A 19,907-nucleotide genomic window follows, 5' to 3' on the forward strand; every position below is an offset into this window, starting at 1 on the left:
AAATTACTTACTAGTAGAATGTTTATCGTTTATTATTTTGACCTCCCCTAAACCTGTTTGCCGACTGCCACAAGGTGATTTTGAGTGTAAAAAGTCAGTAATGCCATTATATAATATAATATATTATATTAAAAATATTTGTTAATCTGAAAATTTACGTGACACGTGTGTAATTTATTCAAACTTTAGAGGAGGTTAATGTAATTTACCCTACTGTCTTTTTATACAAGGAAAAGATAAAATTGTCATTTTATAAAATTTGGACCAGAAGAAAAAAGGTAGGGGTGTTGTTGAACACACATGCCAAATCATAGTAGAAATTAAAATAATAATGCTCAACTACCTAACCGTGTGTACTTTGCTGTAACGTTTCCAATTTTTATCATTTTCCATTTTCTGGGATTTTTCTGATTTTCTGGATTATTTTAAATCCTTGTCTCGTTTTACATGCCGGACATCATTGGGTGTGTCGGGTGTGTTTGAGAGCTGGCTGGAGCATTTCCCTGAGTTCAGGACTCTTGGAAATGCATTGGTTGCCATTTCGGTAATTTTTTTTTTTGTTTTTCAAATTAGGAGGTCCTAGGTGGGACCTGCTACTGGGGTTGTTGTGCACAGGGATTGTGTCATGGGTCCATTGCATTTCTTACATCATTATTTTGTGTACATTTACCTAATTGTATGATTATTGGTGTGGTGATAAAGTGGTTACTATATATATATATATATATATATATATATATATATGTTAAAAGGGGTGAGATATTTATAAAGCTGATGGGACCCACTAATGTTTTCCATTTTTAATGGCCATAAGGCCATTTCTGCTGACTCAGTTCTCTCACTCTCTCACACCACTTCTCCCTCCCTCAAATTTCTTTTCCTTTTTCTTTTTCTTTTTTCTTTCTTTTAAGCTTTAGATTTCTCCTAAATTTTTCGGCCAATCGGTAGGGTTTCTGGTCTTGGTTCCTTGATGGAAAATATTCTTCTCGTTGTTCTCTATTACATAGTCAAATGATTTAATTTTTGGAGGAGAGGTGATTATTTTACGAATTTTTGAAATTTTTAGTTCTAAGGCTTTGGAGGGGATTATGGGTCACTTGGAGTCGGATTCTGGAGACACGCCTTTGGAATAGTAAAATCTCCTCGTTGTCGGCTACGTACCCACCAAACAATTTTCCGTTACGCCATTGTTGACCGGCATTGACGTTGTTGATCAGCGTTGACTTTTCCGACCGGGGATGCATTTTGGCTACTTTTGAGGTAGGAGTGTTTAATTTCTTTAATCCTAGTGAATTTTTCCCCTTAAATATGCTTATAAACATATTTAATTTGATTATTTGACCTATGGTGTTTAGGGTCTTATATGATAATGTGAATTATGTGAATAATTGGCTCAATTACATATTCCTTGAGTTGATGTGATGAAAATATATTCAATTTATACCTTGATTTGTTCAATATGTTTAAATTGTTTATTTAAACATGAGGTATGTGTATATTGTTGAGAATTATTGATTTACTTCAGATTTCATTGTTAATATTAAAATTGTGTAGCATGAAACATTCATGTATTCCATTGGGAAAGGAAAAGGGGAAAAATATTTTTGAAAAGCAAAATAAATTGTTTTGGGATAAAAAGTTTTGGAAAAGTGTTTGCAAAAACCCAGACGCCTAGTGGTCTGCGGCATTAATGTAGTCTAGAGGGGACTAAGGAGAAACCTTAGCGTGGTTGAGCTACCTAGGCCGGATACTATGCTTAGGCGTTGCTTTGTGGTCGTGGATAGTTAGCCAATCCTCTTCTCGTGAAGCCTTGGAGTCTCCTTGGGTCGGATTGCACTAACGGTTTAGAAAGGTGAAACTGTATTATTTCGGAAATGGGGAGCGACATTTCATGGCATGGCATATCATTGGCATATATGGCACACTTGGTAGTCGGATGATTTTTGTATGTATTTGTTGATATTATTACTGTTTTACTTGCTTCCCAAGGCATAATCTCGTTCACTTGTATTCTATTCCTTATGTGGGTTCACGGGGTCGTAAGAGGTGTGTTTTAGACACATCCTACTGAGCGGTTGGCTCACTCCATCATATTATTACATTTTTTAGGTCATGGGAAGGAAGTGACGGATGACGCTCCTCCACAAGTTTGAATGGGTTAGTAGACTATTTTGACATCTTTTGTATTTGTGATATAATTTTTTTGTATAAGCCTTGGGATGGCATGCATATCATGTATCGACGTTGGAATTGACCATAATATCTTTACAGAACCTTAGGTTCGGGTAAGGATCCGGTTAGCAATTCAAACCCTCAAGTTCGGGTCGTTGCATTTACCTAAACTTTACAGGAGGTCAGTGTAATTTACTCATTGTAAAAAGTATTTTAAAGAAAAAAATTTCAAAGAAAAAAAAAAAAAAATCAGAGGCAAAAAAATGGTGACAGTTTTGAAAAAATAATTGATGAGATTTGAAAAATAGCTAAGTGAAAAGATTATACCTTTTAACTTACTAATCTCACCTCTCTACAAACCTCCTTTTACCTATCTACATATATATATATATATATATATATATATATATATATACATGTAAGCACAAAATTTATTTCCTTTTCAATCTTTTTACACCCGCACATAAAAAGTACATAAGAAGTAATTCATCTCATTTAAATTTGAGTTTATTTCAAAAACACAAACGTAATTCATTTTTAATTCCAACTCAAATTCTTTTCTAATTTCAATTCCAAATTTAATAATTTAATCGGCTTAGTAATTAAAAAGAAAGCCAGGTTAATCTTCATTAATTACTCATTTTGCATGGCTAGAGTGTTTTTAAAAAGTAAGATTGGTTAAAATGTAAATATGAACTAGCGGACCAATGGCATAGCGGTACCAGACATCTGTTTTCTAAAGAGAGATTAGGGGATTCAAGTCTTAGTGGATGTATGTGTGTGTGAGTACTAACTAAAAAAATAAATTAAAATGTAAATATGAACAATTAATTGATTTTTTTTTTTTTTTTTTTTTTTAAAAAAAATGGTGTTCATTAACATAAAAAAATTTTGGTTCAAAAATAATTATAGTTGTTGTTGTGGAGTAGATTTAATTACCTAATTCTTTAAATGATAAGCTAATTATTTTTCAAGCTCATTAATTATTATAATTTTTGAATTTTTCATTGCTTGGTCGATGAAAAATAATATTACTCTCTTAAAATTTGAAAAAAAAAAAAACATTTATGGCTAGTCGCGCTTGCATAAATAATTTAAATAATTAATTTTGTTGTTTCTTGAACACAAGTGGTAGTTTATTGAAGTAGATTTCTTCATCTAAGCAAAAACTCTTGAGAGATCTTCACAAGAAATGAACTCTTCTCAGGCGTCCACATCTAGAAAAGAAAAAAATTAAGATGAGATGCCCAACTTAAATACTTATATGAAATGTTTTCTCAATCAAATGGCTGCAAAAGGGAAAACAAATTTTAATATTTCAGGGTAGAAGCTGAATTCTTGATTTGATTGCTTTTGTTAATTTCTCTTTGTTTACCGCACGTTGAAAGGTGACACAACCCTTTTTTTGTATAAATTAAATAGAAAATTGAGCCCATGAAACAATGAGAAGTTCAGATTTGTGAACTGTTGTCTCTCCAATGCTGTGCTTGAAGTTCTTCTACATGCATAGCTGAATGCCATATGACAAAGACATGTAAGATGTCGGTTTTAGAGGGCGAGTCTTGACACAACGGGAATATTGCTCTATTATGATCACGAGTTCGAAAGAAGGAAAAACATTACAGTGCATTGGATATGCCATTTCCCTATGTAATATGTTGGGATTGTTACCATTCAGTAACTGAGTTTTGAATTTGTTCACTGCCAAAATGAAATCAGAGCAGGGCATGTGCCTTTTGCCTTCACAGTGGGAAGGGCAAAAGTCTAAATCTGGTTATCCTTATAATTATGGATTTATGTATTCTACTGTATTTTTCCACACATATTGAGTTAAGCTCATGGTACTTGTCCATGTGATTAAACCAGCAAATGATGATTGCCAAATACATACATACACAAACACACAACACAGACACACAAAAACACACCCATCCATTGCTGTCTACAAATGCATGATACCCCATTGATGAACATGCTTTTGAACTAAACATGATATTTCTACAAATGTAGATGATGTTTATAGCACTTGGATTGGAGCAAATTTGTTTTGGGATTTGAAATTGGAAAAGAAATGGGATTGAAGAAAAAAGGGCAAATTTGATAATTTAAAAGCTTACAACTAAATAAATTTGTTCTAATAAAATTTCACCAATTTTCACGGGATTTGAGGACACTATGTTTTGGAGTTTCAAATTCCGTGAATCCAATTCCATTTTAAATTTGATTCCCAAATCTAGGAATTCCATTTTGAATTCCAATTTCACCAAATCTGAGCATTTCAAACAAAGTCTGTGGAGCTATTAAATTAAGGTGGTAGTTGCACATAAATTTACCATGTGATCAACAACAATCAATAACTAAACAAAAAAAAAATTAGGTGCTAAAAGGCAAACCATCTGATATTAAAAAAGGTCATCCTTTAATTTCCAAACTTTAAATAAAGATTGGCATACAAAAAATTAAGTTTCTTATGATTACTGACCTCTTTTATCCCTATCCCACCAAAAAAATTTAAATTTGAAAAGAGAGAGAGAGAGAGAGAGGGCCATGACCTTTTTGGCCTTTTTTTTTTTTTTCACCATTTATCTAAACTCTACATTTTACTTAGAAAATTAAAACAAATAATTTACATTTTTAATTCCCCCAAGATATTAATTACCTCAAATTAATTGGAGTCTGTCTTGTTCACACAGTGGTTGGTTGAAGAAAATGATTGTTGGGTATATGAATTTGTTGAATCTTTAAACTTTTGAGTGCCACCCCATGAGCAGCAGACCTCCTCTTCCAAAGGTTGACTTCATCACGGCCCTCCCCGGGTTGTTGCACCTTCTTGATCACCGGCAATGGTGGATCCATCTCCGCGACATCCACCACCGGATGAACATAATTATTAGTTCTTCTTTCATAATTATTAGTTCTGGTTTCATCTCTACACTTGGACCTTCTTCTCGGACTACCCATGATCATCATCTCTCTTCTACAACTTACACCAGTACTACTAGTTCTAGTGGTGGTGGTGGCTGTGGTGGAGAGATTTTTGGTAGAAAAGAGCCTTTTGAGCTTGGAGTATGGTGTGAGGTTGTGGTTGTCTTTGGTGGTGGTGGTGGTGGTGGTGGTGGTGGGTCTGGTGGGAGTTGCGTAGGCAATGATGGTGGTTTTGTTGTTTCTGATCTTGACTTGGCCTACACAGCTGACTCTCGGCGACGAAGGGTCCTTTGAGGAGGAGGTGGAGGAGGCGGAGGAAGAGGTGGTGGAGCGGTCGTGCCATCGGGAGAGGTGGACATCTTTGATGGATGGGCGTGAACACAAAATTGGCAAGTATGTGGTGTTGTTATGGAGGTTTTGATGATGATGAAGATGGTGGTTGTATCTATTCCCCATTTTTCCTAGCCTCTTGATCTTGATCTTGATCCTGGTACTACTCTGTGTGTGTGTGTGTGTGTGTGAGAGAGAGAGAGAGAGAGAGAAGTGGTGGAGATGGTGATGGATGAGAGGAGTGGTGGATTGGAGGGTTGATCTTGTAAAAGACTTTCTTATATGCGTGGGGGGAGAGAGAGAGAGAGACTTGATTTTGTCAAATGTAGTTGTATGTTTTGGACAAGGCTATTTCTGTAGGAGTATATTTTAAGATAACATTAGAGTAAAGTCCATAGTAAAACCTTATAAGAAATATATAGAATTTTCTTTTAAAAATCAAATGAGCAATGGATTGTTATTAGTTTACCCCTAAGAGAATGTTATAAATATAAAATATGAAGTTATTCCCATACAAAAATAGTGACACTTGAACAATTATTGATTGAGTTATATAATAATGTTTTTCTAATTTGACAAATTAAAACGATGGCTACAAGGGCAGAATGCATATTAATTAATTTGCTGTATAAGTCCAATGTGTCTATGATGCATTTGTCTCCTTGAAATTGAATGAGTCATGATTTGGATTGAAGTTTTGAAATTTGTATGCTGAGACATTTCAGTTGTTCACTTCCACACCCGAAAAATAAGAAAGTATTGAGTTTGGTGGGAGACAATTCCTAGGGGTGAGAGATGGGGGAGATGAAAACCATTCTCTAGGTTTTGGAGTCTTCTGCAATCTTCATGCACATGCCTGAAGGCTACTTTGTTGGCTTTGAATCTTTTTGATAGACTAGCCTTTCATACAAAAGGGCATTTTAGTAAAATAGACATATTATATTATTTATGACTTAAAATAATTTTTTGTGACCGCGTCTCAATCCTATGATAGAAAAAGTTCAATCCTATTATAGAAAAAGTTCGATATTTATAAAGGGATGTCTCCTACCAACACACATGCATATAAAACGGACAATGTCTTCCTAAGTATGAAATGTTAAATCTTGATTTTTGGTTTAACCTAATGTTGATGAATAATGTAGAGTCTAATAAATACTGTATATTGGTTTAATCCAATGTTAATGGATAATGTGAAGCCTGATAAATACTATATACTTTGCCGAGCACAATACAGGATATTTTGACAATTTCTGTACTTGTTATGTTATCTTTAAAAGGTTTAAAAGAATGAGAAAATTATGGCATAGCCTTTCCATTGAGTAAAATCATATATATATTTATATATATATATATAGAGAGAGAGAGAGAATAACTGAAATTCTATTACAAGTAAAATTTTACAATAAGAAAACTAAATAACATCAAGAAACTACCAGATAAGTATAAGAAATTAAAAAATGTGAGATTATCATATTTTAACTAAGTCAAATCTTACAATAAGGAGACTAAATAATAATTAGGAGACTAGCTAGATAAGTATAAGAAATTCAAACTAAAAAATCCTAAGAATCTAAGATTATCAGATTCTAAATAAGTAAAATTTTACAATAAGGAAACTAAATAATAATTTAAAAATCATAAGAATGCGAGATTATTAATTTTAACTGAACAATAGTAAAAATTTGTGTGCATTTATTGTGTATTTGATATTCTTTATGTGTTTTCTGTTTAATTTCGCAACAAATACTCGTAGTTATGTTTGGCTGCAAGAAATTGAAGTCTTAGAATTGAAATTGGTAGAATTGAAAAAAAAAAAAAAATTAGTTTAATTTTTTAAATTACTATTTTCAAATTTTACCAATTTTAATTTTAAAACTCTAATTTTATAAAACCAAACGCAAGTTAGTATGATTAAGAGGTGGATACAATATATAAATGAAACTATTTATAACAAGATTGTAGGCAAGACAAGCAGTGGATAATGACTTTTTTGTTTTATGAAAAAAGTCTGAGATACGCATCTTAAAATATATAAATAAATACTTGACACTAATAATGACTTTTAAATTGGATGGTCGTGATTTGGCTTGAAATTTGAATGCTGAGACGTTTTTGTAGGTCTCCTCTCCCATACCCAAACAAATATATAAATATATAATTTAGTTTTTTGAGAGATTAATTTACCCAAGCGAGATATGGGGGTAGGAAAACCATTAATCTGGAGTCTTCTGCATTCTTCACGGGCATGCCCGGAAACACTTCGCTGGCTTTGATAGGCATTGCCTTTTCATACAAAAGGACATTTTAGTAAAATATTCATATTGATAGCAAATAATTCACGGGTGTCATCAACACCAATTATGTTTTGTAAGTTTGTCACATAAGAACAGGGGTGATAATTTGCCCCGTGGGAACGAATATTTGCCCTGCCCCGTTTATAATGATCTTAGAGAACCATTTAATGTAATTGGATGGAAATAATTTTTATTAGTAAAAACTCGCACGGGGACGGGGAAGGTCACCCTTCCCATCCAACTCCGTTTATATTTCTTATTTATTAATTTATTCTTATATATATATATATATATAAATATACATTTAAGTTATAAGTGTTGGAAAATATATGACAAAAAGAAGAAAAATTAAACCATCAAAAAATCTGAATGGAAGTTTATGAATTGATGGTTTTATAGGTCTTTCTGTATGAATTTCTCAATAAATTGTGCGTTATGCTTAGAAGAGAAAAGTGTTGAAAAATGTATATTTCAAATGACATTTAAGATATAATTAACCTTATACTAATATGTCATGAGATAATTAATAATATGCTAAAAATAATTAATTAAATATGTAATTCGATATTTAATTAAATATGTAAATTAAAATAATAATAATAAATAAAGAACCTGGACTACGACTAGTATTGAATACTATGTCATTAAGACAATTACAAATGGTACTGATGAACTCTGTGATGCTTGTCTCGTAGGATACAATGGTCTACAACCACCTGTAATAGCACTATAAACTCGTGGATACGGCAAACCTCCTCTGTGTAATACTCTCTCTGACTCAAAAATGTATCTTTCCTACATAAAGAATGAATTGGGTCCGATCCAAACCATTTGGCTTGGACCAATTGCAATATGACTCATTGCTATAAATGTTTGGTCCAATTGTTCGAACCATTTGACCATATAACTTGCAACCACATCCACTTAGGTTGGGTTCATGTTGAGAGAGGGAGAGTGAATGGAAAAATGAAGGAATTGCAAATGGCAGCTCAAGGGGGTATTTATAGAAATAGAAATGCCTTTTCGGATTGGGTGTGTCTCTTTATCATTGGACATAACTATTATATATGTCTCTTCATCATTGAATACAACCATTTATATGTGTCTCTTTGTCACTAGACACAATCATTTATGTGTCTATTTATACCAGACACACCCATTGTAATAGGTTGCAATGGTTTACATTGAATACGTTATGTCTATTGATTTTGGGTTGCATCTCTTCATCCCACAACTAATCAGTGATCACACTTGTTCAGTCAAAGGCATCTGTTGATAACTAATGAAACTATTTTCATTCAAAATTTCTAACAAAAAGAACCCTAAATCCTAATTTCACCATATTTTTCTTCATTTGTTTGGTCTTGTTAGATTTGAGTGCAGAAGTTAGGGAAACAAATTAATGGTGGGAGTTTGGAAGTAAATGGGACAGGGCGGGTGCCCGCGGGGGTGAGAAAACTTAAACGAGTGGGGTATGGGGTAGGAGGGTACCTCGTTTAGTTCATTTTCGGTGGGGGCGGGGGCGGGGGCGGGGCGGGGTAACTTAAACGGGGATAAGGGCGGGAGATGGTACATCCGTCCAAAACTGCCTGTTTGCACAAAGTAAAATGGATTTATATTTTATTAGACCCTATGATTAAGCGTCAATATATAATCAATCTTTGGTGATGCCATGCCATTAATATTGTAGCAGTATGAATGTATTTTTCTACGTTAGCTTACATCGAGTGGTCGAATGATCTCACATTAGTTAGTGAAGAAAGAAGTCTCAGACTTATACAAGATAAGGGTCATTCTATCTAATAGGTTAACCTTTTGAATTAAGTACTCCATCACAACAATTGGTATAAGAGCCAAGTCCAAGAAATTGTATGTGGACTCAAGATCCTTTAGCCGATGGGATGACCGGTGACGTTATATCTATCATAGTGCTTCATTTGAGAGGACATTGTTGGCTAATCGAACAAGTTTCACATCGATTAGCTGACGGATGACCAGTGACGTTATATTAAATTAACATTTTGAGTTGGATTCCCCTAACTCAATAACCTAAGACTTCTAAATATTTCTCTAAATCTTTTTATCAGAACACACACCAACAGAACTACTCATAACTCAAATAATGAAATATAATTTCTATGAGGAAGCATGCCCTAATATATATATATATATATATATTGGTATTCTTTAGTTATTTGTTTATTTATACTTGTGCTTGCAACCAAATCATTATGCCAAATAATTTGAGACCTAGCAAATGAAAGGGTGAAGGGTCTACCCTTTCTTTTCTTCAAAGTTTGTCTGCATGAGAAAAGTGATTAATTACACATGGGTTCACATATATGATGACGTTTGTTTGTCTGCAGTTTTACAGTATCAGTATATCACCAACCCAAGTAAATTACAGTGTACAAAAATGCATCTCACCAGAAATTTTGCTTTTTAAAACAATTGTCTTCATTATATTTGGAGTATTATATATATATATATGACGACACTTGTTTGTTTGCAGGTTTACAGTATCAGTATATCACTAACCCAAGTAAATTACAGTGTACAAAAATGCATCTCACCAGAAATTTTGCTTTTTAAAACAATTGTCTTCAATATATTTGGAGTATTATATATATATATATATATATATATATATATGATGACACTCGTTTGTTTGCAGGTTTACAGTATCAGTATATCACTAACCCAAGTAAATTACAGTGTACAAAAATGCATCTCACCAGAAATTTTGCTTTTTAAAACAATTGGCTTCATTATATTTGGAGTATTATATATATTAAATAGTAGGAGGTTTAGAAGCAAATTGGAGTAACTTAAATGCATTAGTTTTTTTTTTTTCCTCAAAAACAATTTTATTATACACATATATGTATGGGGTATGGTAAATTTTTAACCCACAATAAAAAAAATTAATGTGGGTTTTAGTTAAAAAAATTAATTACATGAACAATGGGCCTCTTTTTTTTAGGGAAAAAAAAAACTTTTAAACTGTATTTTATTTTATTTTTATTTTTATTTTTATTTTTCTAATCATAAAGTAAAAGAAGCCATGTGGGGTTGGAAATGAATGGTTGAGTGCTGAACTCAATCGAAAATTCAATTTAAATTTGAATTCACCTCCTGTAAAATAAAAGACGAACGCAATCATACATATATCTTTCACTCATGAAGAAGAGTGGGACTTGGCTAAACTAGCTCAGTGGTGAGCATGTGTGAGTACATATGTATGTATATATATGTGTATATATATATATATATGTGGATAAGAATCACTACTTGGTATAATTATTAAAAATTGTTTCGTTTGGTTGGAGGGATGGAAAAATGGACTGAAGGGAGAAGGAAATGGATAGATGAGACATCGTAGGAAAGGAAAAACGTCTCCCTCATATTTTGTTTGGTTGAATTAAATGAATTGTAGAAAAGATGGATATGGTGTCACATTTTTTTTGTTTGGTTGGAAGGAAGGAAAATATGATTTTTATTAATATATCCTCATTATATAAAATTACAAAAAAAAATTCCATTCCAACTTATGCAACAAGAAGGTTAAAAATAAAAAATAAAAATTTATTTGTTATTATCTTGTTTTATCTCTCCTTTTCCCCGGTTTTTTGCGGATAGAAAATTACAAACATTGATCCCAATTTTTTTTATTTTATTTTATTTTCAGTTCAGCCAAACATAAAAAATTTCTTTTATCACCCCCTCAATTTATCCCTCCAACCAAATATAAAAAATAATAACTTTGTAAAAGAGAGCGTTTTACTTCAAAATAAAGAACAACCTCTCTATATGTAAAGACAAAATTGTCTATACTAAACCTTGCAATAGTTAAAGTCTCATGTTAACTTTTTTTTGTTTTGTTTTGTTTTTTTTTTTTAATATTGATTTTTTTAAAAAATTGTTATGAATAAATAAATAAATAAAAGATTAAAATGACATAAATTTTCATTTCCTATTTTTCTTGAATTATGACTTGTAGCTGGTTATTGCTTCTTCACTTGGATATACCTAGTACACATGATCAAGCAAGATCTTTTACAATTATTTATATATCTACTAGCAAGATATTAAGAAAAAGTGGGTACTGGTGGGGTAGGTTGGAAAATCTGACCATCCACCGCCAATCGGTTCTGATTATCTCTAAAACCATGTTTGCAGTCCACGTGTACGGCCTTGATTAGTTTCAATGAATTGGACATGACAAACCACATGAATATCACGTGCCAAATAAGAAAATGTATATGAATGAATGAACCTATGTATACAGCCTAAGCCGACACCATGTTTGTCAGCACGTGGGTAGCGCACATTTGGGACCCTTCATCCTCACAACACATTTTCCTTTATTGATCTCAAATATAGATGGGGATGGATACCTTGTGCTGTGGTGGAAGGTGACATGTAAAGCCTCTATTTGGAGTAGTTGGTTTTTAGACTAGAATCAAACCCATTGCACATATTACAGATATGTTATATATGTTTTTTTATATACACACATACATACATACATACAAATATTGCATTGAGATGTAATAATTGATTATTCAATATATATATATATATATATATGTAGGTTTTTTTCATGCTAAGGATTGGCAATGATCCATTAGCTATTCCCACCAAAGTCTAAGGTGCCGAATTGTGTATAGATATGTCTGTGTCTAGATAGATGGTTTTAGACTAGAATCAAACCTATTGCACAGATTATGGGTATGTCTGTATAGATGGTTGGTTTTAGACTAGAATCAAACCTATTCCCACGAAAGTCTAAGGTGTTGTGTTTTTAATTTGGCGTTTAATTATGAAAGGATTAAGTGATTATTCGGTTAAGTTCGTAATTTGAATATTATTGAAAACGTTAAACATCATTATGAGAGGTAAAATTTTAAGTAGCATGAACATCACTCATCACTAAATACTGAATCTTCAAAATTCAAAAATATTTTTAAAAAATTTATTTTTTAATTACCACTTAAAAATTTCAGCATTTAAAATTCAGCTCTTAAAATTTTCAGTACTTAATTTTCAATTTTATAAAATAGCACGATTTCCCTCACTTTCAGCATTTTAAATTCAGCTCTTAAAATTTTTAGTACTTAATTTTCAATTTTATAAAATAGTACGATTTCCCTCACTCTTTTTTTTAAAAAAAAAAAAAAAAAAGAAAGAATTTCACAGTGCTTTTACCCATGGTCATTAGTCAAGAATCTTGAGGTTGGGTGTAACGACCCTCACCCTGGCCAGACACAATATTGTCCGCTTTTGGCTCACCCAGACCAGAGACTTCCCAGGGGGTCACCCATCCTGGTACTACTCCAAGTTAAGCACGCTTAACTACAGAGTTCTAATGGGTTCACGGCCATCACGGCTTTAAAACACGTTGTGTCATAGAAGGGTGTTGAATCTACATATAGCACATGCCCCATCCACACCCAGACGATGTGGGATTGTGCACCTGTAGCTCGCCCAGTGTGGTAGCCTACTGGTGCCCCATGCACACGCTCACACACACCCGCCCACGAGGTCGCCACAATCACCCCCCCTTTGGGGCCCAACGTCCTCGTTGGCCACACTTCCGGCTGGGTCAGGCTCTGATACCATTTGTAACGACCCTCACCCTGGCCAGACACAATATTGTCCGCTTTTGGCTCACCCAGACCAGAGACTTCCCAGGGGGTCACCCATCCTGGTACTACTCCAAGTTAAGCACGCTTAATTACAGAGTTCTAATGGGTTCACGGCCATCACGGCTTTAAAACGCGTTGTGTCATAGAAGGGTGTTGAATCTACATATAGCACTTGCCCCATCCACACCCAGACGATGTGGGATTGTGCACCTGTAGCTCGCCCAGTGTGGTAGCCTACTGGTGCCCCATGCACACGCTCACACACACCCGCCCACAAGGTCGCCACAATAATGTAATACCCCGATATTTTTAAAGGATTAATTAATTAGGACTAATTACTTTATTTTATTCTTCAATGATTTATTTTATTTTATTGAGTGCTAGATTAATTATCTTATTTTAATTAAGTTATATTTCGTGATTATGTATGATGATTGATTGTTTGTGTGGTTGATTATTGATTGAATTATTAGTGTGTTGATTTTATTGGTATTGTGTGACTTAGTTGTAAATTCTTGTTTGTTTATGTACTTCATGTAATTAGTTATTTTAATTTCAGTATTTAATTAATTATCTTATTTATTTAAATTAATTGGATTGGGTTTAAGGAAAGTTGGACCAAAAGAAGGTTATAATTTTAATTCATAATACTAGTTGGAATAGGATTTGGAATTTAAGGTGTATAAAAATACACATAAGGCTTTAGGGTTAAAGGTTTTACACGTTAGAAAAATAAAACAGACAGAGAGAGAGGAAGAAGAAGGGCTGACAAGGAGGAGGTCGGATCTGAAAAGGAGGACGTCGGAATTGGAAGAGATAATTAAAGCTTAAAGCGTCGGTTTCGTTTCGAAACCTTCAGGCGAGTTTTCTCTAACTTTCCTCTTAGAACTCATAAGAATTTCACCTTGAGTATCAAGGCTTTAATTAAATTTATTTGTTTAAAAATTATGGTTAGATCGGAATAATTAAAAAGTATAAACTATTATATTTGATTTTTAGATTATTGGATTTTAATTGATATATATAGGTGTTATGTATATTTTAAAATCAATCTATAGGTGGATTTGTGACCCAAGAGAGTTAATTATGGTTTCTTTATTTTCTAGAATTGTTCTGTAATTTTCTGGAATTTTTTTGATATTTTTAGGAATTTATTAGGATTTATTTTCCTATTATTTGTTAGGATATATATATATATATATATATACTAGGTAACTGGCGCATGTGGAGCGGCGGCACAATAAAGAATTGATTGTATACGCCAATTAGGGCCATTTGATTAATTAAACTTATGTGAATTGATATGGTGCATCGCGGCGCATAAAACTTTGGTGCGCATGTGTATCTGGACCATAAAAGTGGTCTGGTCAACTATGGGATTATTTGGTGTATTGCAGACCATGAGAAGATGGTGCACTCGCTGATCTGGACCTTAGATCTATTATAGTTAATAGAAAATAATCTAGTGTGAGCGTGTTCATTTGCGCACTCATTTATGACCATTGGATGCGGCATAAAGGAAGTGATGGATTCAGTGTGGTGAGCTCACGGTAGCTGAAAGAGCTTAGCCAATACCAGCACACAAGGAGGCTTGAATCCAGCGCGTGCAAGTGCATAGTAAGCACGTGGGCGCGCGTGGGAAACTATGTTGGCCTAATTCGACACTAGAAATTAAAACGGTCATAACTTAGTCATTTTAAATCGAAATTGGGTCATTCTTGAGCTCAAATTCAAGGATTTTTCGTCTTCTTTCCAATGGTACCAATTTCATTATCAGATTCCCATCCTACTAGGAGATATTTATGTTTTAGTGAGAAAGTGTCGGAAAACTATTTAAACCAATATGGAGTATTTAAAGGAAACTATTTGACATATTTAGTTGCACTAATTTGTGTAAATATAATAAATTAATAATTTGTTAGGGAAGGAAGTGTATATATATATATATATATATATATATATATATAATTATTTATATATGGGTATATATAGTTTAATTTGTCTATGAGTTGTATGGAAGGATGAATATATATATATATATATATATATATATATATATATATATATATGTATGTATGTATGTATGTATATTGATTTTAAATAATCAAGGATTATTAAAGAAGGTGTTAAACACATATATACATTAAATAACATATGTGTAGGTATATATATATATAAATCATTTAAGATGATTAATATTATCATTCTTATTTGGCATATCTTAATAGGCTGGTTGTTAAATTAATGATATGCGTATAATATGCATGTGATGGCTATGTATGATTTAGCGTATTGTTAATTTTAAAGTTAATTCATGGTTAAAGTGTAGGCATGGATGAATTGTCAAATGATTAAATATATTACTTAAATATTTGTATGAATAGAATACATATATGGAAAGTATGGATGAATTGCTAATTAAATGTATGAATAAATATACCTGTGGAGGCATGGTTGAATTGCCAATGTATAAATATACATACACGGAGGCATGGTTGAATTGCCAATGTATAAATAAATATACTTATGGAGGCATGGTTGAATTGCCAATATATAAATAAAAATATTTACAATGGCATGGTTGATTTGCCAAAGCATAATTACGTTGTTATGTGTTAGATGATTAAAATATCATCTATGGTTGTTGTATGTATGGATTGGATTAGGGTTAGATATTCTTAAATGAGAATAGTTTAGTACTTACTGGTTAGTGTATTATTTTACATTAATAAAATAATATTGGGGAAGACGTGGATGATTTGTCAAAACTTGGATTTTGGATATGTGATTTAAACAATTTAAATCATTATCGGGTTGGGATTAAATAGAGTATTTCTTTTATTATAATTTGTTGTTTAAATGATTAGACAACTGACTAGGATGGGATTAAGGTCAAAGGAGTTTTTATAAAATGAAATGGTAGATTGGTCTAGGTATGAATATTATTTTAATAATTATTTAATAGGTATGGAAATTTAATAAACCTATTAATGGATGTGATTAGTATAGTATATATAATTATATATAGACATGTATATCGTGCTTTATTAAAGTTAAAACTTTATTAGGTTTGGTTTTGATCAGAGATGATCTGCTTATTGGTTTTCAGAGGCCTGGTAGAGTGAACTTGCTCGTAGGGTTTAACCCACGATTTATTTTTCAGGTTATTAGAGGTTCCAGTCTCGAGGTTGAGGATCCGCAGCTGGGAGACTGTCATTCGTCTATTCATCTTGTGTACTTTTAAATAGTATTGGATTATTGGATAATGTTTTAAGGGGTCCTTGAGTTATAGGATTTCCGAATTGTAATTGTTGGAAAATCATTAAGTAATATTTATTTATTAGTTTTCTTCAGCGGTTTATTTATTCTTTATTATTCATCTTTGTATTCTGTGCTTGTTAAATACTTAAATTGTTTTGATATCCCTTGATTTTGTGCGCGGACTTGATCAATCCGTGTTCCAAAATTAGGGGGTATCACATTGGGTTAGGACTGAATTGGGTTGAGCCAGCCCAACTTGCATCCCTAATCGTGAGTTAGTAAATTTTAGAAAGAGAAATCAGTTGAGTGTAATATAGAATAAATATGTGTTTATTATGTATTGGGTGAAATATGGGTTGAATATAGGTCAACCCATCTTGACCCTCAAATTAAGTGATTAAAAATTATCCAACCCATTTTTGACTCATTTTTGATATGGTTCATCCAAAATCATTAAAAAAAACGGGCGAATATGGACGGGTTGATAGTTTCTGACTCATTTTGCCACCCTTAGTCGAGATTGTATTATCTCTCCTTTTCAAAAAAATAACTAAAATACTAGAGTGTAAAAACAATTAAAACTATATATTTCCTTTTTTCTTAAATTATGTGCTTATTCTCTTCTCTTTTATTCAACTGAAAAAAGAAAAGAAAATACACAATTTTTAGGGATGTCTTGTCAATCCCTTCCATCCAATTTTCTTCTTCCCTACTTGGTAGAGCATTAAACATTTGTATCATATATTTTGATACACCATTCTCGTATAGATACCATGCTATAACTTCTATCATTCATTATATTACAATGACAAGAAAAAAATCAAATTTTGTCTCCACAAATAAATAATTTAAGTAGCCATAACAATATCAAACTATTTCCATACTACTTGGGGAAAAAAAAAAATTTACTGGTCGTGAATTTCAAAGCCTTTGTTTGATTTCTTCTGAATTATCCTGCAATTTAATCCCAATTGACTCCTTAATCCAAAATAATTTTTATTGAATAAATTGAACTCGATTCATGGAATCCTTCATTGACTTATCCAAGTGACAAATAGGGGATCAACTAATCTAGGACACCTACATTTTGACACACATATATAGTTCCTATATATATATATATATATATTTATTTATTTATCTTTGACAAATTAAGAAGATGGGAATTCGAACACAAACACATTCATTTAAAAAGTTGAACCCTCTGTCAACTAAGCTATCTAACTAAAAAAAAAAAAGACACATTAAACCAACTTAGGTATTGGTAATGTCCTATTTGTTCGTCTTTGATTCAGTTTCATAAAGATCTCAAGGGTATTTGATAGTTTTGTCAATGAAAAAGACAACTTGATTAAGAATTTACCAAAAACGATTAGTAAAAAAATTAAACCACTAATTCAGTCATTTCCTAGTCACATTCACTTTGAACCACGTTTCGGGTTACCATTTGGAGAAAGTCAAGTCAATTGTTAGTGGGCCAAACGCGAAATAACATAAGAAAGATAAAGACAGTTATCTTTATCTCATTAGTCAATGCATGTGGTTGGAAAGATAAAGACAGTTGTGACATAAATAAAATAATGTTGTCCTAGTTACACATTTTCTAGGTAATATTTTTGACTATTGACCTTTTCTTTTCAAGTGGTGTGAACTCAACAGAGCCACAGATAAAAAGGGAAAATAATAGCTTAGGAAAACAAATATGTGGAAAATGAGAATATGTTCCCCAAACGTAAATAAAAAACTAAATAAAATTTACACATTTCATATTCATGTTGAATTGTATTAATCCGACCATATAGTCTCAGTACTTACTAGTCACCAAACACCACTTTCAAAAAGAAAAATGAAAATCCTAAAGCGACAGACACTGACATGTATATATATATATATATATGTATAAAATCAGGGAAAAAAAGAAAATCGTTTGATCTTAAAGGAGATTTTCGCAATTCCCAATTACTAAGGTGAAGTTTTGATCAGAAGACTTGATTTGATCCATGTAAAGCTTTAAAAAAAGGTCGAAACAAAACCCACGATGATACAAAAATAACAAAATACACAATCAGCATAATTTCAGCAACCAGGAACAAAATTCACTCCATCCATATCAAATTCATATAAAACATGTATGTATATATGTATGTATATGAATAAAATCATGGGGGAAAGGAAAACCGTTTGATCTTAAAGGAGGATTTTCGCAATTCCCAATTATTAAGGTTAAGTTTTGATCAGAAGCTTTATGAAAAAAGGTAGAAACAAAACCTACGATGATACAAAACTAACAAAATACACAATCAGCATAATTTCTGCAACCAGGAACAAAATTCACTCCATCCACATATCAAATTCATATAAAACGTGAATGACCAAATCAAAACTTAAAAGCTTTGTGTCATCATCTTAAGGAGTCACATTAATGGTACAAAAATGGGAAACAATTGTTGCGCGACAAAACTAAATCAGAAGTAAAATTTATTTGCAAAGAGGCTGTACAATTAGACCATTAACCTCAGTAGCACTTAACCCATATATATTTGAAGTTCACAGGGAAATAAACACATACTATGCACAATTACAAATCACATGGGACCTGTAACTGTTTTATATATTGTTAGGCTTGTGGGTATCCAACCCAAAAGTAAACCTATTAGGTGGAGTGACCCTTGGATGGATAGAACATCACTGGCCTTCCTGTCTTCCCGCTAGCTAGGGGATCTTGAGTCCACATGCGGCTCTTTGGGACCTAGCTCTGATACCAATTATTGGACTTGTGGGTATCCAACCCAAAATGTTAACCTACAAGGTGGATTGACCCTTGCCCTATATAACTCCCAGATTTCTTTGTTTTCTAACTGATGTGGAACTCGTTCAACTACCCAACATATACGACGTTCATTCCCATAGAGGCAATGAGCCTAAGCCTAAGTGCCTAACATACTCGGGTGCAGTCAAGGAGTTCCTCCTATACACAAGACAAGGAGCTAACAAACACTTCCAATACAAATTACATTACCTTTTGTGATTGCTGCTAATCAAAGGTGCTGGGAAGTGTTAGCTGCATATAGACCTAACCGTTTGCATTATTAGGCGAAGTGACTACCCTTGAGCTCGAACCTCCATTCTCAAGCTAGACAGCCCGAGCCTTAAACACTGCAACAAGCAATGGCACTTGCACACTTCCTATCTAGAATGAGAAATTCGATTGGCAACACTTGCATAACCCATGCCATCCTTATATTTCACCACATCACGTACATTGATAAATGAG

The 19,907-nt window shown here is 32.7% G+C and overlaps 1 protein-coding gene across 1 annotated transcript; it reads right to left on the reverse strand.

Annotated features, from left to right (window-relative positions):
- Positions 1-4,569: 4,569 nt before the first annotated feature.
- Positions 4,570-5,736, reverse strand: LOC132273266 (uncharacterized). Its single transcript, XM_059774259.1, has one exon. It carries the CDS (start codon positions 5,551-5,553, stop codon positions 4,858-4,860), a length of 696 nt encoding a protein of 231 aa, XP_059630242.1. The 5' UTR covers positions 5,554-5,736; the 3' UTR covers positions 4,570-4,857.
- Positions 5,737-19,907: the final 14,171 nt, after the last annotated feature.

This window comes from Cornus florida, unplaced genomic scaffold, assembly GCF_030987335.1.
Source record: "Cornus florida cultivar Cherokee Brave unplaced genomic scaffold, ASM3098733v1 CherokeeBrave_3.0.0_Hap2_Chr09, whole genome shotgun sequence".
In the NCBI taxonomy this organism is placed as follows: domain Eukaryota; kingdom Viridiplantae; phylum Streptophyta; class Magnoliopsida; order Cornales; family Cornaceae; genus Cornus; species Cornus florida.

Coding starts and splice junctions, on each gene's coding strand:
- LOC132273266 (XM_059774259.1), bottom strand. CDS start 5,553: ATGGGGAATAGATACAACCACCATCTTCATCATCATCAAAACCTCCAT.